We start from the raw sequence: 22,446 nt of genomic DNA, 5'->3' as shown, positions 1-22,446 counted from the left end.
TTACAATTTGTCTTGTTTCAGTGCTTCCCGTCTTTAATTCTGTATTATTAATCAAAATAAGATCCCTTATCACAGACAAAGGGTCACACCTATCAGCAGATGATGGTTACTCTGATATTTCAGATTGTCCTCTTTTATCTTCTGAAAAATGTTCCCACCCTATAATATGCTTCTGTCTATCCAACTTCAGAGTTCCCTCAGTGTTCCATTATTTGTAATATCTTCATGCAGATTTGATGCCGGTTCAGGAATGGCGACCATCCGTTATCCCATACCTATTAGTCTGGGTGAATTCCATACCATAACCCTATACAGGAACCTGAACCAAGGATCACTTGTGGTGGACAACCAAACTCCTGTAAATGGAACATCTCAGGTAACCGGCTGGATGCTCTCTAATCACAAAACACAATGTGAACTCTCCATCGGCCTACAGGCCATAGTTCTTCTAGTAATGTCTTGTTGGTTTCTTTGGAAATTGATTGTTCTAATTGGATATTCTGCACTTTCAGGGTAAATTCCAGGGTCTGGACCTGAACGAGGAGCTCTACCTAGGAGGTTATCCTAACTATGAGGTTGTTTCTAAGACTGGCTTGGGCAAAGGCTTTATTGGTAATTAGAAATCCATCCAGAAGGTTATTTCTTCCACCCCTCTGGTTAATAGACTCTCCCTCATCGTCACCCTTATTTCTCCCTCACAGGCTGTGTCCGGCAGCTCATTATGCAGGGAGAAGAAGTCATCTTCAAGGATCTGGATCTGAGAACCAATGGCATCTCCAACTGCCCGACTTGTAGAGACCGACCTTGCAAGGTACGACCAAAGGCAAAGAGCCGGGCCTGCTCAAGTAAAGTCATTGTAACTGCTATTAAGAGTGGCTCTAATACTTACAACCAACTCGGTTATACCAACATATTAAAGGATAAGTCTTTCTTGAGGAATATGTTACACTTGTATTTGTAACATATAACATGTTCAAGCTCCTGCCCCCCTCTCCCTCTGATCCGCTTCCCTTAAGACAGTGGGAAGAGGATCCTCTACCCCACAACTGCTGTCGCTTTAAAAATTGGCACGGCCGTTCGGGGCTCCATTTATTCACAGGGATCTGTGAATAAGTAAACTACAAGTCCAGTGTGCCATTGCAGCAGAAGGCGTGTAGTTCTCAATGCGATGATTAGTGTGCTCATAGCCCATTTACTGTTCCTCCAGATTTCTAACTGAACGCACATACGGAGACATGGGCAGAAAACTGGATGGAGATTGTGCAGGATCCTGACACTGCTCTTGTGATCGCGGGTTCAATGCTTTGCAGGCTCTTGTAGGAAAAAATCTAAAATGCACATTTTTTTTTACCTTCAAAAATATGTGCATGTTTTTTTTTTTTTCCTAAAAGAGGAACTTATCCTTTAAGATGAACAGGAAAAACATCTGACCCTTCTTTGCCTTAATAATGTGTAAATCTACATATTTTATGTTTCTGTTTGTGGTGTGGTTTGGTTTGGTCCACCATTGTGGGGTCTCCTGGTTGAATCCGATTCTCTTGTTGAGCTGTCCTTTGCCTCGAAGTGTTATTTTTCTTCTTCACTCTTGCTTTATACCTGAAGCTTTTTAACGAGTCTTCTCAGTCATTTTCCTCCTGACAATGTATGTCTTTTTTTTAGAACCGTGGAATCTGTCGGGATTCAGAGAGCAGCAGTTATGTGTGTGAATGTCCTCCTGGCTTCGCTGGCAGTAACTGTGAGCACTCCCGGGCATTGCACTGCCACCCAGGTACTTCCTGTGATATGAAAATTTGTGTCTCGTACTCAGGGCAGCCATCAGAAATTTTGGGGCCCCTTACACAGTTTTTGGCCTGCCCCCCCCCCCCCCCCGGGCCTGACTACCAACATTCCACAGGGCCCACCTACCGTGTCATTGTCCTCCTACAGTTCCATGTCCTCCTGCATTCCATGTTCTCTTCCTCCTCCAGTCCCATCTTCTCCATCCCAGGAAAATAAAGGTGAATGGTTCTAGTAAATGCCGCCCCTCCTGTCCAGGGGTGAACAACTGGAGAACAGGGAGGGCAGGGCCTACAGCTGTGTGTGAGGGCTAGTGAGGGACAGGAAACACAACATAGTGCCAGTCTGTAAGGGAACGGTGGAGCATACAATTGAATGGCATTGCGAGGACAGTTGGCAACCATACCCTGTTTGGGGCCCCTCGGGACGCCCGGGCCCTCTACATGTGTATGGGCTGTACCCCCCTGATGGCGGCCCTGCTCGTACTAACAGCACTGGGTGGCCCCTCTCACTACTTTCTTTTTTCTCCGACAGATGCCTGTGGACCTGAAGCTACGTGCATCAATCGAGCTGATGGGCTGGGGTACACCTGCCGCTGCCACCTGGGAAAATCTGGAGACAAATGCATGGATGGTATGTGACTTACTGGCCCAATTCACACGTATTCATCATGAATGTATCATACCTGGAAAGCTACAAAGCTCCATCTGTTAGAAACGAATGATTGGCTTTGACATATAGATGTCCACTCTTCCTAACAGGAGTCATGGTGAACACGCTGTCATTCAATGGAGAAACTTCTTACATCTCTTACCCTCCTCTGACCAACATTCATAATGACCTGCGGGTGGATCTGGAATTTAAGCCCCTCTCCCCAGATGGTCTGATTTTCTTCAGTGCAGGAAAAGGAGCTCCTGTGGAAGACTTTGTGTCTCTGGCCATGGCTCAAGGCCATCTGGAATTCCGCTATGAGCTAGGATCAGGTAAGCACTAGGACTGGATAATCTGCAAGGAAAATAATCTGTTCATTAGTAGTTACATGGAACTCTGGTAACAGAGGGATTCAGTGGGTTAAGGAAAATCACAACGTAATGATGACAGTCAGAAGTACTAGATCCAAGCTGACTGGGAAAAGACACATTCCCACTGCTGCAAAAACAGATGTTCACACAGATGTTCAGCGCAGACTAAACCCATGTCCCATTCTGGACAATTCCCACATGCCATATCGAGTGCAGAAGACAATATACGGTGTACAGACCAAACCCATGTTCCATCTGAAACCATTCCCCTATGTGTCATCGAGTGTGGAAGACCGTATATGGTATACAGACTAAACCTATATTCCATCCTGGACCATTCCCCCATGCCTCATCAATTGTAGTGGACAGAATATAGTATACAGACCAAACCCATGTCCAATCCCGGACCATTACCCCGTGTCTCATCGAGTGTAGTGCAGAGTATATGGAATACAGTCCAAACCCATGTCCCATCCCGGACCATTACCCCGTGCCTCATCGAGTGTAGTGCAGAGTATATGGAATACAGACCAAACCCATGTCCCATCCCGGACCATTACCCCGTGTCTCATCGAGTGTAGTGCAGAGTATATGGAATACAGACTAAACCTATGTCCCATCCTGGACCATTACCCGTGCCTCATCGAGTGTAATGCAGAGTATATGGAATACAGACCAAACCTATGTCCCATCCTGGACCATTACCCTGTGCATCATCGAGTGTAGTGCAGAGTATATGGAATACAGACCAAACCCATGTCCCATCCCGGACCATTACCCCGTGACTCATCGAGTGTAGTGCAGAGTATATGGAATACAGACCAAACCCATGTCCCATCCCGGACCATTCCCCCGTGCCTCATCGAGTGTAGTGCAGAGTATATGGAATACAGTCCAAACCCATGTCCCATCCCGGACCATTACCCTGTGCCTCATCGAGTGTAGTGCAGAGTATATGGAATACAGTCCAAACCCATGTCCCATCCCGGACCATTCCCCCATGCCTCATCGAGTGTAGTGCAGAGTATATGGAATACAGACCAAACCCATGTCCCATCCCGGACCATTACCCCATGTCTCATCGAGTGTAGTAATCAGAATATGGTATAAAAAAAAACACTGCATTGGAGAAACTGCACCCCAGAATACATCAACACTGATTTATAATCAATAATTATAATCGTGTGAGAGAAATCATAAGAAAAACTCAAGCCTTGAACAAGAGAGCGAAATCTGTGAATGTCAAATTAAAATGTTTAATATGCCAAACCACAGGCTTGACATGTGGGGAAGAGGAAATGTGGCTGGTTCACCAGTGGGATACTTGCTATTATGAAGTTGATAAGGAACATTGATTAGGTATCATAGTTCTATGATGGGAAGCAGTGACGTTTCTCTGGTTGTGTCTTTAGGTTTAGCAATCCTAAGAAGTGCTGACCCCATCCCTCTGGGACAATGGCACAAAGCATCTGCAGAGAGAGTCAATAAGGACGGAACTCTCCAGGTTAATGGCGGTCAACCGGTGAAGCGCTCTTCTCCAGGGAAAAGTCAAGGCCTCAATCTGAAGACACAGATGTACCTCGGTGGTGTGGACAGCACTGTGGAGCTTCCATCTGCGGTCAACGTCACTCAGCCATACCAGGGCTGCATCGGAGAGGTGGGTTCCCTGACCACACCGAGTGGTTCCATCACATGGCAAAGCTACTCGGTTCCCGATACAATGTCAGAAGATGACTAGACGCTGATCGATTAGAAGATGATTAGACTCTGATTGATTAGAAGATGGTTAGACACTGATTGATTAGAAGATGACTAGACACTGATCGATTAGAAGATGATTAGACTCTGATTGATTAGAAGATGGTTAGAAGCTGCTAGTTCAGAGATAACTTTCAGTGCACTTTGTTGCCAACGAGACGTTACTTTGTGAAGTAGCAGATTTCATGGCATATTGGAAGAAGTGGCCTGACATATTTCACCAAGAGTTTTTTTATTGTCGGAATCCCTGTAATATATATATATATAGTGGTGGTAATATATCCCCCATTGCATCACGGTGGTAGTACACGTTACGGTTTACGGTCAGTTGTAGTTGATTGGGTTCAGGGTAGAGTTGGATCTCTGAAATAACATCTTTGTTTTATTTCTTTTAGGTTTCCATCAATAACAAGAAGGTGGACATCTCTTACAGTTTCCTGGAAAGCCTTGCTATCAGTCAGTGCTATGATAGATCTCCATGTGACCGCATGCCGTGCCTGCACGGGGGAAGATGTATGCCCACCGGGGAGTACGAGTACCAATGCCTGTGCCGCGATGGCTTCAAAGGTGCACATAAACTCTCTTCTATCATGAATGAATCCAGATAATGTGTCTGATTTGGTTATAAGGTTTTCCCCCTAGCTACTAATCTGCCTCTCCCTTTTTATTCTCATATTTGATGTAGTTACAGAAGCTAGCCAAATCATACCCCTCGTACGCATCTTTTCTATGGCTGCCATTGGCTTGTGTAGTCTAGATAACCTTTGCAGCATGGCCACTTTGCCTATGGAGAGGAAGTGTATGACCAACAATTCATACATGACCCATCTCATGACCCATCTCATGACCCATCTCATGACCCATCTCATGACCCATCTCATGACCCATCTCATGACCCATCTTTGTAGCAGTCAAGCAAGCTGTCGGTATAATAGTATTTTCATATTATGAGAATCCCCTCAAAAAAAATAAAAAAATCCCCCACAAAGATGGGGAACCTACAACAATACATGCAGGCAGAGTCTTGGTGGGTAAAGAATCCGGATGAAATGAGGAACCTTAGCCAACTAAGTTTCATCAACATCCAAGAGAGTCCTGGGCCTCCTAGAGGCTTTTCAGATAGTCTGAACCTCGATGTGAGCTGAGGAGACTTCTCTGGCTAAATATCGGTCTTGGTGTCTCAGGCTGGAAGCTGACCAATGTGTGACCGCATCGTTTTCCATGTTTCAGGTGATCGCTGTGAATCTCACGAAGATCGCTGTCAGATACAAAATCCTTGTATAAATGGGGGCACCTGCAAGGACAACCGATGTCACTGCCCAGAGGGCTTCTCTGGAACATACTGTGAGACAGGTGAGAACCGGGAATGATTTTTGCTGTGAGGAAAGGTGGGGCCATACATGCTGAGATTTCAGGCACTGTAACTGACATGAGTACCGCTTGCTGTAACCTGGCGGCATTGGGCTTCCATAATGAGCAGCGTATGTGCTGGCTGTATCTCGCATATGTTTGTCTCTGCAATCACCTTTCCCGCAATGTACGTGGAGCCATACTCCTAAGCACACATACCGCGGCTGTGGTAACAGGCGGAGTTCTCATCTTGTGATGCTGCAGATAAAGATTGGCTCTGTGTATGACACTTGCTTCTGTGTCCCGTACCGAGTGGTTGGCCTTGTGCATTCTGACTACTGGAGGTTTGCTGCTAGGCATGGTTGCCATTCAGAGAATGCTTTCCATTTTTGAGTAAAAGCAAAATGACCTCTGATAGGATGAGATGAAGAGGCGGGGCTATGACATCGTGCTCTCCTCCTTGTCAAATCAAAAAATGCTTTTCAATCATTCAGTAAATGGAAAGCGTTCTCTGAATGGCAATTGTGCGAATCAGCCGATGACCTGTATTCACAATGAACCCGTCCGGCCGCTTAGCAGAGGGCCCGGAAGCCAGTGGAGATCACTATAGTAGCAATGTAGTAGCGCTGTCCAGTTCAGTGATTTCCAGATTCTAGGGGCATTGGTCTAGTATGGTATACCTTGTTACATTACTCCAAGCTGGACCAATGTAATTATGTATAAAATACACCATGCCTAGACTATATCTTTAATGGTTCCCCATTATGAAGTTCATTGTCTATTCATAGTACCCCTAGCAGACTCCAGTAAAGTGTCACTTGTATTCTGGAGTCTTCTCTGAGATCTCTCGAAGTTCTGGCCGAATATGATGCAGTACCTTCTCCACAGGGGCTAATGTGAAGGGTGCCAATATGAAGAGAAGTCTTGTATTGTCCACTACCTCTTGTGAGGGGGGGATTTTGCACCTGTAGGTGGCAGTGATATGCAGATAGCAGGGGGAGGTAGTCCCAGCCATCTCATGGTGCCCCCAATGAAGAGAAGTCTTGTATTGTTCTCTACTTCTTCTTCGAGGGGGGAGATGTTACACTCATAGGGTGGCAATGATAGGCCAGAAGTGGAGGGTGGTAGTCCCGGCCATCTCATGGTGCCCCCCCATGAAGGGAAGTCTTGTATTGTTTTCTACTTCTTCTGAGAGGGGGGAGATGTTACACTCATAGGGTGGCAGTGATAGGCTGGAAGTTGAGGGTGGTAGTCCCGGCCATCTCATGGTGCCCCCCCATGAAGGGAAGTCTTGTATTGTTTTCTACTTCTTCTGAGAGGGGGGAGATGTTACACTCATAGGGTGGCAGTGATAGGCTGGAAGTTGAGGGTGGTAGTCCCGGCCATCTCATGGTGCCCCCCCATGAAGGGAAGTCTTGTATTGTTTTCTACTTCTTCTGAGAGGGGGGAGATGTTACACTCATGGGGTGGCAGTGATAGGCTGGAAGTTGAGGGTGGTAGTCCCGGCCATCTCATGGTGCCCCCCCATGAAGGGAAGTCTTGTATTGTTTTCTACTTCTTCTGAGAGGGGGGAGATGTTACACTCATAGGGTGGCAATGATAGGCCAGAAGTGGAGGGTGGTAGTCCCGGCCATCTCAAGGTGCCCCCATTGAAGAGAAGTCTTGTATTGTTCTCTACTTCTTCTGAGAGGGGGGAGATGTTACACTCATAGGGTGGAAATGATAGGCCAGAAGTGGAGTGTGGTAATCCCGGCCATCTCATGGTGCCCCCCCATGAAGGGAAGTCTTGTATTGTTTTCTACTTCTTCTGAGAGGGGGGAGATGTTACACTCATAGGGTGGCAGTGATAGGCTGGAAGTGGAGGGTGGTAGTCCCGGCCATCTCAAGGTGCCCCCAATGAAGAGAAGTCTTGTATTGTTCTCTACTTCTTCTGAGAGGGGGGATATGTTACACTCATAGGGTGGCAGTGATAGGCCAGAAGTGGAGGGTGGTAGTCCCGGCCATCTCATGGTGCCCCCAATGAAGAGAAGTCTTGTATTGTTCTCTACTTCTTCTGAGAGGGGGGAGATGTTACACTCATAGGGTGGCAGTGATAGGCTGGAAGTGGAGGGTGGTAGTCCCGGCCATCTCAAGGTGCCCCCAATGAAGAGAAGTCTTGTATTGTTCTCTACTTCTTCTGAGAGGGGGGAGATGTTACACTCATAGGGTGGAAATGATAGGCCAGAAGTGGAGTGTGGTAATCCCGGCCATCTCATGGTGCCCCCCCATGAAGGGAAGTCTTGTATTGTTTTCTACATCTTCTGAGAGGGGGGAGATGTTACACTCATGGGGTGGCAGTGATAGGCTGGAAGTGGAGGGTGGTAGTCCCGGCCATCTCATGGTGCCCCCAATGAAGAGAAGTCTTGTATTGTTCTCTACTTCTTCTAAGAGGGGGGAGATGTTACACTCATAGGGTGGCAATGATAGGCCAGAAGTGGAGGGTGGTAGTCCCGGCCATCTCATGGTGCTCCCCCATGAAGGGAAGTCTTGTATTGTTTTCTACTTCTTCTGAGAGGGGGGAGATGTTACACTCATGGGGTGGCAGTGATAGGCCCGTAGTGGAGGGTGGTAGTCCCGGCCATCTCAAGGTGCCCCCAATGAAGAGAAGTCTTGTATTGTTCTCTACTTCTTCTGAGAGGGGGGATATGTTACACTCATAGGGTGGCCGTGATAGGCCGGAAGTTGAGGGTGGTAGTCCCGGCCATCTCATGGTGCCCGCACTGTGCTCTGTAGATTAGCAGCTTTGCCAAGTCTGTGTTGTTAACAAGCTTATTTGCACATTTGTACAGGAGCAGCTTCTGCAAACCTGGAGGACGGAGTTCACGAAGGGAGTGGGGGGAACGGTATTGTATCCCCAATTTATTTTATCTTCTTTTATTTCTTGGGATAGGGTGTTGTCTGCAATCATTCTCTAATACAGCGGGAATGGGTGGAGGGAGACAAAGGGGACCATGGGTATTTTCAGTGAGTCATTGTAACATTGACACTCTCCTATAGCTATGATGAGGAACTCGGGACTCACTGGTGGAGTGTTGCATTGTTTCTGTGTAACACCACCCAATAATCAGACCCCAACCTGCATACAACCCCCCCATTCATCAGATTCTCCCTCTGCTAACATCTTTTCTGCACTAGTTGTGTTTCTTCCTTCCAACGTGGGGTGACGGTCCCTAGCCTTTAACCCTTTCCGCATGGAGCCCTCAGTGATTGGGTCATCAAGGTACCGTGTCACCATTTTCACCACTTTCTATGTTTTGTTTTCTATAGATGCACCAGGAGTGTACGGGTCATACTTCTCAGATGACTCCTACATAGCTCTACCCAAGCAGATGTTCCCTCGCAGGTAAGAGGCCCCCCATCCGTCTCCTTCTACAAAGAATGTGGCCTTCACATACAGATTCCAGGACTCCACCAGTTCTCAGTTAGGGGCTCATTTACACTTTGCTTCGACTTTAACACACATTAAAGTGCCTACCGCTTCAACATGCTGTATTGATGTGTTTCTGGTGCTTTGGTGATGCTTTTTCAAGCTTTAAAGAGGCCCAGTAGAACCCCAGCTTATTAGTACCCTCACTCTGCAGATCCCCAGCTCATTAATACTCCCATTAGGATGATTGCCAGCTCATTAGAACCCCCCGGCACCAGATCCCCAGCTCACTAGTACCCCTGTTCAGTATATCCCCAGCTCATTAGTACTCCTCTTCAGCATATCCCCAGCTCATTGGTACCCTCATTCAGCAGATCCCCTGCTTAGTAGTACCCCCACTTGGCAGAACCCCAACTCATTCGTACCCCAGTTCAGCAGATCCCCATTTTATTAGTATCCCCGTTCAGCAAATCCCCAGCTTATTAGCACCCCTCTTAAGCAGATCCCCGGCTTGTTAGTACTCTCGTTCATTAGATCCCCAGCTCATTAGCACCCCTCTTCAGCAGATCCCCAGCTCATTAGCACCCCGCTTCAGCAGATTCCAAGCTCAAAAGCACCCCCCCTCTTCAGCAGATCCCCAGCTCATTAGCACCCCTCTCTTCAGCAGATCCCCAGCTCATTATCACCCCTCTTCAGCAGATCCCGAGCTCATTGGTACCCTCGTTCAGCAGATTTCCAGCTCAATAGTAACCCCAGCTCTGCTGATCCTCCTATTGCTCTTCAGTCCCCGCTCACCTCCCACGCTGCATACCACATGTGACATTGATAGTTTCTCCTGCTCCGGTCCCCCAAATCTGCTGATCCTCTGCCACTCAGTCCTCCCTCTCCGGTCCCCGCTCTGCTTCTGTTGTTTCCCATATTGCACACTACGTGTGCCATCTAATAGTTGTTCCTCTCCAGTCCGACGTCTTTCTGGTTCAGTTTGATGGTTTTCCAGTGCATCCTGGGATATCTCATACCTCCAATACCTCTAAAACAAAGCAAAGCAAATACTGAATAAAAGCCTCTCAAAAGCTTCAGATGCTGTAAGTGAGCTTTGTCATAGACTTCTATGGAGACTTTGGAGACGCTTTGACGCACCAAGAAAGTGGCAAGGTGGATCATTTTTGAAGCAAAGCAAACACAACGTGTGACCAGGACTTTAAGGTGACCATTTAATTTAGTGACAGGAGCTTTCATTGGCATTGAGTGCTTTAAAAAAGCGCGTCCAGTTCCACATTTTGAAGCAAGTGTAAATAAGTCCTGAGAGGTTCAGTCATCCGTCTTCCGGAACGGCTTTCTATACTTTGGAAACATTTGACCTGAAAGAGATTTTCTGAAAAAATATTTTCACAAAGAGTCAGGGGTCCTTCCATGCAATCCCTACTGACTCCTCCCTTTCTGCAATTCCAAGATAGTCTATGACGCCATCTGGTGGTGGAGTACAACAATGCGGCCCCTCCAGTTACACATACAAATTTATTTATTACATATGGTAGCTCCTTCATTAATATGCAGAAGCATTGGGGCCCTCACAGTGGCTTACTTGGGGGGGGTAAAAAAGTAATATCCAGGTGGTTGCAAATGCAAAATCTTCTTTAACTCTAACGCCATATCATCATAAAATGTTATCTTTATATTGCACACATTTTTATTCCACTCACATGTAGAAGTATTTGTAGATTTGGATGCCGACTAAAATCCAATCTATTTCAGCCGACCAGACGCACCGGAGACGATTGAGTTGGAGATCCGAACAACGTCTACAGACGGCGTCATTTTTTGGCAGGGAATGGTAAGTTTATGCATTTTGTTTTCACTTTTGTAACATGGACAGCGAAGTAGTCATCGGCTCTTTAAAGGATAGGTTCACCTTTTGGAGCAACATTCCATGAGTACTCAACCTGTGGCCCTCCAGCTGTGACAGAACTACAAGTCCCATGAGGCATTGCAAGGCTGTCAGGTAAACAAGCATGACTCCCAAAGACAGAGGAATGATGGGACCCATACTTAGGGTAGAGGTGCATGGTCCAGCTGATGTTCTCCTCACCCAACCCCAATAAACCAAAGTGAACTTGGCCTTCATAGAAGCATTTATTACAGATCTTCCTCTCCTCCATCTTTAATGCCTCGTTTCCACTGAGCAGATCGGTTGGGGTCAGTTCGGTACGGTACGCTATTTTGAGTGTTTCCATTATGAATGTGGCCCATACAACCGAACCAAACCGCACCATTCCTGGTCCTCCTTCAGATGTAGGGCCATAGTAAATGGTACGGTACGGTTAGGGCGGAGCTACAGGGATCACACGATACATTCCACTGATTGGTGGACAGGAAAACGTCAATGCTCACGTCAAATGAAAGCACAAAACAAACACCACGTTTGGTGTGAACCCCGCATGGCCCCTGGCGGTCCAACTTGCAGTAAAAACGCTCGCCTGAATAGGCCGGACCATTCTAACCCTTCCAAACTGTACCGACCCGAACCGTTCCGCTCAGTGGAAAGGAGGCATTAGTGTATACCATGCCCAGGGCTTCAGATTACGTTTCTTATCTCAGGACACAGTGACGTCTATATGTGTGGAGCTAACAGTTCTGCATGGCGATGAACACAGCACAGCCCACCATGGTTAGGTCCAGATGATGGACAGCGAGGAGGACAGCACCTCCATCTTCTGAGATCTCCTCCTGCTTTCCATACAGATAATTGACAGATGAGCTCCTGGTATAGGAAACGCTGCACAACATGCACCAACTCCTCTGTATGTCTTCGTCACATTTATCCCAACCCCCCCCCCCATTTTCCTGACCATCTACTAGAGAGAGACAAAGGTCCTGTGTGCACATGAGGTTAGGGAAGACGGGTACTGACAGCCAGGTGTCTGCAATGAGAATTGTCCGCATTGCCCTAGAGGAGAAAGTCATATCCCTGCTTTCATTCTCCATATTATCTGCCACTGGAGAGTTAAAGTCCCTCTGAATCATTTTGGGGCAACATAGATCCTAAATGTTCTGTCATTTGGTAGCAATACAAAGGAGAGACACGTCACATCCAGGCAGCAGTACGATACAAGGGGTAGAGATGTCACATCCAGGCAGCAGTATGATACAAGGGGTAGAGACGTCACATCCAGGCAGCAGTATGATACAAGGGGTAGAGACGTCACATCCAGGCAGCAGTATGATACAAGGGGTAGAGACGTCACATCCAGGCAGCAGTACGATACAAGGGGTAGAGACGTCACATCCACTCAGCAGTACGATACAAGGGGTAGAGACGTCACATCCACTCAGCAGTACGATACAAGGGGTAGAGACGTCACATCCAGGCAGCAGTACGATACAAGGGGTAGAGATGTCACATCCACACAGCAGTACGATACAAGGGGTAGAGACGTCACATCCGCTCAGCAGTACGATACAAGGGGTAGAGACGTCACATCCAGGCAGCAGTACGATACAAGGGGTAGAGACGTCACATCCACTCAGCAGTACGATACGTGGGAGAGACACGTTACATCCACTCAGCAGTACGATACAAGGGGTAGAGATGTCACATCCACTCAGCAGTATGATACAAAGGGTAGAGACGTCACATCCACTCAGCAGTACGATACAAGGGGTAGAAACGTCACATCCACTCAGCAGTACGATACAAGGGGTAGAGACGTCACATCCAGGCAGCAGTACGATACAAGGGGTAGAGACGTCACACCCACTCAGCAGTACGATACAAGGGGTAGAGACGTCACATCCACTCAGCAGTACGATACAAGGGGTAGAGATGTCACATCCACTCAGCAGTATGATACAAGGGGTAGAGACGTCACATCCACTCAGCAGTACGATACAAGGGGTAGAGACGTCACATCCAGGCAGCAGTACGATACGTGGGAGAGACACGTCACATCCACTCAGCAGTACGATACAAGGGGTAGAGACGTCACATCCAGGCAGCAGTACGATACAAGTGGTAGAGACGTCACATCCACTCAGCAGTACGATACAAGGGGTAGAGACGTCACATCCACACAGCAGTACGATACAAGGGGTAGAGACGTCACATCCACTCAGCAGTACGATACCAGGGGTAGAGACGTCACATCCACACAGCAGTACGATACAAGGGGTAGAGACGTCACATCCACACAGCAGTACGATACAAGGGGTAGAGACGTCACATCTGCGCAGCAGTAGGATACAAGGGGTAGAGACGTCACATCTGCGCAGCAGTACGATACAAGGGGTAGAGACGTCACATCTGCGCAGCAGTACGATACAAGGGGTAGAGACGTCACATCCGCGCAGCAGTACGATACAAGGGGTAGAGACGTCACATCCGCTCAGCAGTACGATACAAGGGGTAGAGACGTCACATCCAGGCAGCAGTACGATACAAGGGGTAGAGACGTCACATCAAGGCAGCAGTACGATACAAGGGGTAGAGACGTCACATCCGCACAGCAGTACCATACAAGGGGTAGAGACGTCACATCCACTCAGCAGTACGATACAAGGGGTAGAGACGTCACATCCGCTCAGCAGTACGATACAAAGGGTAGAGACGTCACATCCAGGCAGCAGTACGATACAAGGGGTAGAGACGTCACATCCACTCAGCAGTACGATACAAGGGGTAGAGACGTCACATCCAGGCAGCAGTATGATACAAGGGGTAGAGACGTCACATCCACTCAGCAGTACGATACAAGGGGTAGAGACGTCACATCCAGGCAGCAGTACGATACAAGGGGTAGAGACGTCACATCCAGGCAGCAGTATGATACAAGGGGTAGAGACGTCACATCCACTCAGCAGTAGGATACAACGTAGAGACGTCACATCCACACAGCAGTAGGATACAAGCAGCCATCCACGTAACTGCAAGCTGCCATGATTAAAGCCTCTATTTCCATCACTCATCATGCCCCCCCCCCCCATCCCCCATGAAGCCTTCTGGTCTCAGCATGGCCTGCATGATTCTAATCAGGTACTTCCGTCTTTTATGGGTAATTAATACTGACCAAACAAAGCCCCCGCCACGCCTTAATGATGGCTTCTATAATGAGGCCGAGTGCACCAACACCTACCAACCAATCAGAAGACTGCAATCAGACTCCTCTACTCCTCACATGGCTTCATTACATAAACCCGAGGGCCTCATACACTACTCTGTGCATATTATTACTTCTGTCTGTGCAAAATAATAATCACCCCGACTGCAGGTTTAACACGCCGCATTGTTCACTCTATAACATCTCCGGGTTCTGTGAGGAATATCGGCTTCTCATGTCTGTAGGAATATGCAGAACTGGCCAATAGGAATAGTTCATACCTTCTCCTAAATGCAGAAATGGCCAATAGGAATAGCTCATACCTTCTCCTGCAGTAGAGTCATAGGCATCATTTCCGATGGTTCAGTCAATGTTTGTCTTGCAGGAGGTTAGAGAACAAGGCCGGGAGAGGGATTTCATCAGCCTGGGCCTGAAGGACGGTCACCTCCTCTTCAGGTAAGAACTACCATGACCCTCATTCTGTGATTGGCCCTCGTGGGTGGGACAGGACTGGAGCTGAGCCAATACAAAGTTCAGAAAAGGAGAAGAGTTGCCCATAGTGGACTCCTACCACCCAATCCATGAAAACTGAACATTGCTGCAAAATATCCTCAGAGAATGTCACTTCCCTGAAGTAACATCCCCAAACCCCCCCCCCAAAATAACACAACATTTTTATTGAAAAGCTCCTAAAATAAAAAGATTGACACCTACCGGTCTCGTGATTAAAGCCCCCCCCCCCCCCGCAGGTCCAGGCTCCAGGTATTGTTGGCTCAATAAAAAGCTTTAGGTCAGTTTGAAGAATTTCCTAAACCTTTTTTTTTTTTTTTACCTTCAACAAACACTGAAATCTGATTGGTTGTTAGGGACCATCTATATCTGTCCTGCTGTGCTTCCAGTCCTCAGTATTAGGACAAAAAATGGGGTTCCCCTTGTGGGACTTTATAGGCACATAAAATATAATGTATATGAAATTATATGAAAAAAGGTATTTGAAAAAATATAAATTTTATTATAAACACAAATATGTATTAATAATTAAAAACAGTACAGGCAAAGAAAAGAGACAGATAAATCAACCGTAGTAGTCTGAACTGAAACCCAACATGTTTCGAAGCCAAAGGGAAAATTTGCTTCTTCTTCAGGGGAGGGGTTCAAACGGTACTCTAGTGAATAAGAGAATATAAACAATACAAAAACCATGAATTTTTGAAGGTTTTTTGAGGAAGAAAATATTCCAACACGACTCTTTAGAGTTTTACATAGTGGTTATGATGGCAATGACGAGTACTTACAGGGTTGAAAAATAACTGTACTTAGGTAGCCTGCACGGTTAAAAGCATCTGGTGGGTGCGAGTGTCCTTGCGATCAAAATGCAATGAGTAAGATGGTAGGTGGGTATACTGGTCAGTAAACCAACAGCTGTTGACATCAGGTGTGTAGCCCCCAATCAATGGACGTCTGAAGTCCTTAATTAGGAGAAGCCAGGGGCAGCCTTTGAGCATAGGTGAATGGCAAGGATGTAGGTAGCGCCGGTCTGAAAAGTGAACAGATCAGGGCTAAGTACATTGATATGTATAATGAAATGAACAAAAAAAGAAAATACATATACTAATGAATGTCGGCATGTAAAGTAGCCACATATCTATAAATGATATAGTAAATATATAGGAAGCATTATAGCAAAATATATGCAAAAAGGTAGCCCAACATAAAGCAGGCAATAAGGCCGCAATAGGGTATGACTAGAAATGCAAAGCCGATCAGAAAGAAAGGGGGGTTTTTTTTGGAAGGACTAGGTAAAAAATATAGAGTCAATACCTGAATGTAAATGATGGTGAAGCAAACAGCGTCCTCTCAGCACCACAGCCAGCAAACAAATGCGCTGGCTGTGTGTTGTGAGAGGTGCACTATAAGAGTGCTAATTGATTAGTGCAAGACGTAAAACAGCTGGCTTCAGAGGAAGGGCTTCCCGGAACGCCGGTGCCGAGCCCGCCCACAAACAGCATGCGTCACACATGACGCAACGTGGGCGGGATCGGCATCTGCGCTCCACCGACACGGGGGTCAGAGCCGGAAGTGCAGATGCACTAAGGCTGCCGATTGGTCCGGGCTGAACCCCAAAGGGCACAGAGAATAGAAAATAGGACCAAGCTACCGCGATAACGCGGTATATGTCTCCCCGTGTCGGGACGCACACTGGAGGAGGGGCAACACCCGGAGTCAACATAGATTGCTGAAAAGAATTTACAAAAACCAAATTAATTGGAAAAAATGCAAAAAGAATACAAAAAAGAGTGTATCATAATTGTATCAATTAAACATGATTAGAAATTGTGGTTTTATGTGTAAATATCAGCAAGGACACGACCCACAGATGAAGCGCTAGGCTGAAGCACCCCATTCAGTCCTCAGTATTACAACCACTCTTTTCTTCCCTTCTTTTACCAGTTATCAGCTGGGCAGCGGAGAAGCCAAAATTATGACAGAAGATCCCATCAATGATGGTGAATGGCACAAAATCACCGCCATCCGGTAAGTGTTTGAAGCTTTCATGATGATATTACCCCACTGAGCACTCTGGCATAGCCGAGCTCAGGATGACAGGCAAGCTGTATGTGTCTCTATAGTCTTCCTACACAAGGTATCAAACACTGCCCACTCCACTTCTAGTATTACAGACCCCTGCACTACCCAACTTCCATTTATTACACTTCTGGTAAGATAGACTCCTGCGCTACCCAACTGCCGTCTATTCCATTTCTAGTAATACAGACCCATGCACCACCCAACTAGTAATACAGAACCCTCTGCTACCCAACTGCCTTCTATTCCACTTCTAGCAATACAGACCCCTGCGCCACCCAACTGCCGTCTATTCCACTTCTAGCAATACAGAGCCCTGCACCACCCAACTAGTAATACAGAACTCTCTGCTACCCAACTGCCTTCTATTCCACTTCTAGAAGTACAGATCCCTGGGCCACCCAACTGCCATCTATTCCACTTCTATCAATACAGAGCCATGCGCCACCCAACTGCCGTCAATTCCACTTCTAGCAATACAGATCCCTGCACCACCGAACTTCTGTCTTTTCCACTTCTAGCAATACAGACCCCTGCGCCCACCCAACCGCCGTCTATTCCACTTCTAGCGATACAGACCCCTGCGCCACCCAACTGCCATCTATTCCACTTCTTTCAATATAGAGCCATGCGCCACCCAACTGCCGTCTATTCCACTTCTAGCAATACAGATCCCTGCGCCACCTAACTTCCGTCTATTCCACTTCTAGCGATACAGACCCCTGCACCCACCCAACTGCCGTCTATTCCACTTCTATCAATACAGACCCCTGCGCCACCAAACTGCCGTCTATTCCACTCCTAGCAATACAGAGCCATGCGCCACCGAACTGCCGTCTATTCCACTTTTAGCAATACAGAGTCCTGCACCACCCAACTACCATCTATTCCACTTCTAGTACTGCAGACTGCTGTGCGTTACACAACCACAGTCCATTCTGCTCCCAGTAATGCATATTCCTATGACCTTGTACATTGGCTGTGTAATGTCCTCCCTGCTTCTAGTAATACAAACACACATTCTACAACCTGTATGGTCTGCTCTGTGGTTTTCTAAGAAGCTTTCCAGGCACAATGTAAGGGGGAGATTGGCCATAATCTCTGCAAGGAGGGAAAGTTCTAGAAATCAGGACTGAGAGATCTGGGCAGTGTTACGATTAGCTCATTAGTAAAAAATGGAGGGAAGAAAAAAGTTTGTCTTGACCAAGGCACCCAATCAGATCCTGACTTTTATCATTACTGAAGTCAGGAATAAAAATGGCTGCCTCCTCAGGAACTGTGGACGCTTTCCTCCAAATACACAGCTTACAGATATAACTTGCCTTTGTACTCCACAGGGAAGGGAAGTCCGGATCCATACAGGTGGATGGTGAGGAAGTCGTCTCTGGAAGTTCACCCGGTAAAAACATCATGGTGGACACCAAGGCAAGCGTTTACATTGGTGAGTTCTCTGTGACTGATCACCATGCCATAAGTTCCTTCTCTATCTATGACATTACAGACCAGGGCCTCATCCTGCACCACAATTCTGTGGGACGATCATCCTCCATATAGACAGGCACAATCCACGTATAACTTCATCCTCCATGTAGATGGCCACAATCCACGTATCTTTTTATCCTCCATGTAGATGGCCACAATCCACGTATCTTTTTATCCTCCATGTAGATGGCCACAATCCACGTATCTTTTTATCCTCCATGTAGATGGCCACAATCCACGTATCTTTTTATCCTCCATGTAGATGGCCACAATCCACATATCCTTTTATCCTCCATGTAGATGGCCACAATCCACGTATCCTTTTATCCTCCATGTAGATGGCCACAATCCACGTATCTTTTTATCCTCCATGTAGATGGCCACAATCCACGTAACCTTTCAATCTCCATGTAGGGCAGGCGCAATCCACGTAGCCTTACATAATCACACCCATGATGACAAAGCTCCTTGTATATGGTGGTCAGGGAGGAGACCTAGTAACATCCTTTCTTACATTGGTGGTCAGTGGGGATCCTTAGTGACATAAGAATACAATTGGGTGTCTATACATAGACATATGAAAGCATACACCATTCATTGCACAGCCATGTTGTTGATTATTACATATGTGTCGTGTTCTCTCCAATAACCCTACACGTTTCTGGTTTGAACACCTTTCTTCAGGGGCTTAAACACGGAGATCAGTATTCGTTCAACACTTCTATTAATAGAAAAGATCATATCATTTACATTGTTACTCACATGATTCTGGTGGTATATAACCATAAACATGGTGAGAAGCAGGAATGGAATTTGTCTGCCACTGAATGGGTGGAAGGTATGGCAAGGGGCACCTCCAATACAGGCCCTCCCAAACCCCTATGGAAGACCCCAAAAAACCACTAGAAAAGGCACATTCAACCAGAAACACATTGGGTTATTGGAGACAACACGACACATATGTACTCAACAACAACATGGCTGTACAATGAAAGGTGTATGCTTTCATATGTCTATGTATAGACACTCAATTTTATTCTGATGTGTAATTACAATATGTATTAATAAAAGATGTTTTTTAGCTAATGAATGGTGGTGATCCGGTCGCTTTTAAAGTCCTGCTTTCAAATGTGGGGTAGCAATTATTTCCTTATCCATATTGGGATGTTGGAGACAGGACACTATATTTTTGGAACAACGGAGATTATTTGTTTTGTGAGGATCCTTAATAACATCCCCTCTCGCATTGGTGGTCAGTGGGGAGCACCTCTTTGGTTGGTGGACGGTGAGGATCCTTAATAATACCCCCAGGGCCGCTGATAGGGGGGGACCACCAGCCCTCTTGTAGGGGGCCCGAGCACACAGGGGGGCCCACACAGAGAGGGGGATTAGTGATGGACAACAAATACAGAAATCCCTACTATCAGCTTTTACCTGTTGAGAAAGAGACTCACTAATCCCCCTCCCTTGTGTGGGCCCCCTCCCATCACTGGCTCTAATGTTATCTCTGCTCAGGAGTTTATTTGTAAATTGTAACTTTGTTTCTCTCTCTCTGATCACTGAGCTCCAACTGCCCAGCCTGTATATTTTTCTCATCTTCTTTTTTATTTAACATAGTTGTTTTTTTTTTTCGAATTAGCAGGAATTATGTGAGTTATGTTATATTTGTGTCTGCTAATAGTGATTTTGTTGTAATTTTAGCTAAATATATCTTTAATATTTGCTTGGGGGGGCCCTGCTAGGTAGTCTGTATGGGGCCCCGCGATTTCTAAAAGCAGCCCTGAATACCCCCTCTCACTTTGGTGGTCAGTGGGAAGCCCCTCTCAGGTTGGTGGACAGTGAGGATCCTTAATAACCTCCCCTCTCGCATTGGTGGTCAGTGGGGAGCCCCTCTTAGGTTGGTGGTCAGTGAGGATCCTTAATAACATCCCCTCTCGCATTGGTGGTCAGTGGGGAGCCCCTCTTAGGTTGGTGGTCAGTGAAGATCCTTAATAACATCCCCTCTCGCATTGGTGGTCAGTGGGGAGCCCCTCTTAGGTTGGTGGACAGTGAGGATCCTTAATAACATCCCCTCTCGCATTGGTGGTCAGTGGGGAGCCCCTCTTAGGTTGGTGGACAGTGAGGATTCTTAATAACATCCCCTCTCGCATTGGCGGTCAGTGGGGAGCCCCTCTTAGGTTGGTGGACGGTGAGGATCTTTAATAACATCCCCTCTCAGACTAGCGGTCAGTGGGGAGCCCCTCTTAGGTTGGTGGTCAGTGAGGATCCTTAATAACATCCCCTCACGCACTAGCGGTCAGTGGGGAGCCCCTCTTAGGTTGGTGGTCAGTAAGGATCCTTAATAACATCCCCTCACGCACTAGCGGTCAGTGGGGAGCCCCTCTTAGGTTGGTGGACAGTGAGGATTCTTAATAACATCCCCTCTCGCATTGGTGGTCAGTGGGGAGCCCCTCTTAGGTTGGTGGACAGTGAGGATCCTTAATAACCTCCCCTCTCGCCTTGGTGGTCAGTGGGGAGCCCCTCTTAGGTTGGTGGTCAGTGAGGATCCTTAATAACATCCCCTCTCGCATTGGTGGTCAGTGGGGAGCCCCTCTTAGGTTGGTGGTCAGTGAGGATCCTTAATAACATCCCCTCTCGCATTGGTGGTCAGTGGGGAGCCCCTCTTAGGTTGGTGGACAGTGAGGATCCTTAATAACATCCCCTCTCGCATTGGTGGTCAGTGGGGAGCCCCTCTTAGGTTGGTGGACAGTGAGGATTCTTAATAACATCCCCTCTCGCATTGGCGGTCAGTGGGGAGCCCCTCTTAGGTTGGTGGACGGTGAGGATCTTTAATAACATCCCCTCTCAGACTAGCGGTCAGTGGGGAGTCCCTCTTAGGTTGGTGGTCAGTGAGGATCCTTAATAACATCCCCTCACGCACTAGCGGTCAGTGGGGAGCCCCTCTTAGGTTGGTGGTCAGTAAGGATCCTTAATAACATCCCCTCACGCACTAGCGGTCAGTGGGGAGCCCCTCTTAGGTTGGTGGACAGTGAGGATTCTTAATAACATCCCCTCTCGCATTGGTGGTCAGTGGGGAGCCCCTCTTAGGTTGGTGGACAGTGAGGATTCTTAATAACATCCCCTCTCGCATTGGTGGTCAGTGGGGAGCCCCTCTTAGGTTGGTGGACGGTGAGGATTCTTAATAACATCCCCTCTCGCATTGGTGGTCAGTGGGGAGCCCCTCTTAGGTTGGTGGACAGTGAGGATCCTTAATAACCTCCCCTCTCACATTGGTGGTCAGTGGGGAGCCCCACTAACATCTCCTCTTGCATTGGTGGTCAGTGGGGAGCCCCTCTTAGGTTGGTGGTCAGTGAGGATCCTTAATAACATCCCCTCATGCACTAGCGGTCAGTGGGACGCCCCTCTTAGGTTGGTGGACAGGGAGGATCCTTAATAACCTCCCCTCTCACATTGGTGGTCAGTGGGGAGCCCCACTAACATCCCCTCTTGCATTGGTGGTCAGTGGGGATTCTGTATAACATCTCCTCTTGCATTGGTGGTCAGTGGGGAGCCCCTCTTAGGTTGGTGGTCAGTGAGGATCCTTAATAACATCCCCTCATGCACTAGCGGTCAGTGGGGAGCCCCTCTTAGGTTGGTGGACAGTGAGGATTCTGTATAACATCTCCTCTTGCATTGGTGGTTAGCGAGGAGCCCCTCTTACACTGATGGTCAGTGGGGAGCCCCAGTAACATCCACTCTCACATTGGTGGTCAGTGAGCCCCTCATTATAGTATTAATAAGTAACTTCATTGCCACCATCATGCCCCCCCATTATGCAGAGTGGCGGTTAGACATAAATACATGTTCTAGGGCACTGGTCCCCGCTGACCCGCCTATGTGACATCACATACAAGCACCCAAGATGGACATGAGAGAAGGATTGTGGGGACCAGTACCCCAGAACAGGTAGCTATGTCTCGCCTGAGCTTCCTTA

At 47.3% G+C, this 22,446-nt stretch overlaps 1 protein-coding gene across 1 annotated transcript in view; it reads left to right on the top strand.

The window, feature by feature from the left end:
- The window catches only part of HSPG2 (heparan sulfate proteoglycan 2), a 242,884-nt gene that overhangs the window by 219,169 nt on the left and 1,269 nt on the right, over positions 1 to 22,446 (top strand). Inside the window, exons 81-95 of the mRNA XM_082274816.1 lie at positions 232 to 376; positions 513 to 612; positions 702 to 811; positions 1,660 to 1,768; positions 2,311 to 2,409; positions 2,538 to 2,759; positions 4,211 to 4,455; positions 4,952 to 5,123; positions 5,787 to 5,909; positions 8,735 to 8,788; positions 9,213 to 9,288; positions 11,068 to 11,146; positions 14,791 to 14,861; positions 16,857 to 16,940; positions 18,329 to 18,432. Of these exons, the coding sequence (XP_082130942.1) occupies positions 232 to 376; positions 513 to 612; positions 702 to 811; positions 1,660 to 1,768; positions 2,311 to 2,409; positions 2,538 to 2,759; positions 4,211 to 4,455; positions 4,952 to 5,123; positions 5,787 to 5,909; positions 8,735 to 8,788; positions 9,213 to 9,288; positions 11,068 to 11,146; positions 14,791 to 14,861; positions 16,857 to 16,940; positions 18,329 to 18,432 (1,793 nt within the window). The remainder of the gene's footprint in view (positions 1 to 231; positions 377 to 512; positions 613 to 701; positions 812 to 1,659; positions 1,769 to 2,310; positions 2,410 to 2,537; positions 2,760 to 4,210; positions 4,456 to 4,951; positions 5,124 to 5,786; positions 5,910 to 8,734; positions 8,789 to 9,212; positions 9,289 to 11,067; positions 11,147 to 14,790; positions 14,862 to 16,856; positions 16,941 to 18,328; positions 18,433 to 22,446) is intronic.

Source organism: Pelophylax lessonae (assembly GCF_965119305.1).
Source record: "Pelophylax lessonae genome assembly, chromosome: 12".
In the NCBI taxonomy this organism is placed as follows: Eukaryota; Metazoa; Chordata; class Amphibia; order Anura; family Ranidae; genus Pelophylax; species Pelophylax lessonae.
Note: the sequence above shows the minus strand (reverse complement) of the source record. Positions and strands in the feature narration are given on the sequence as shown.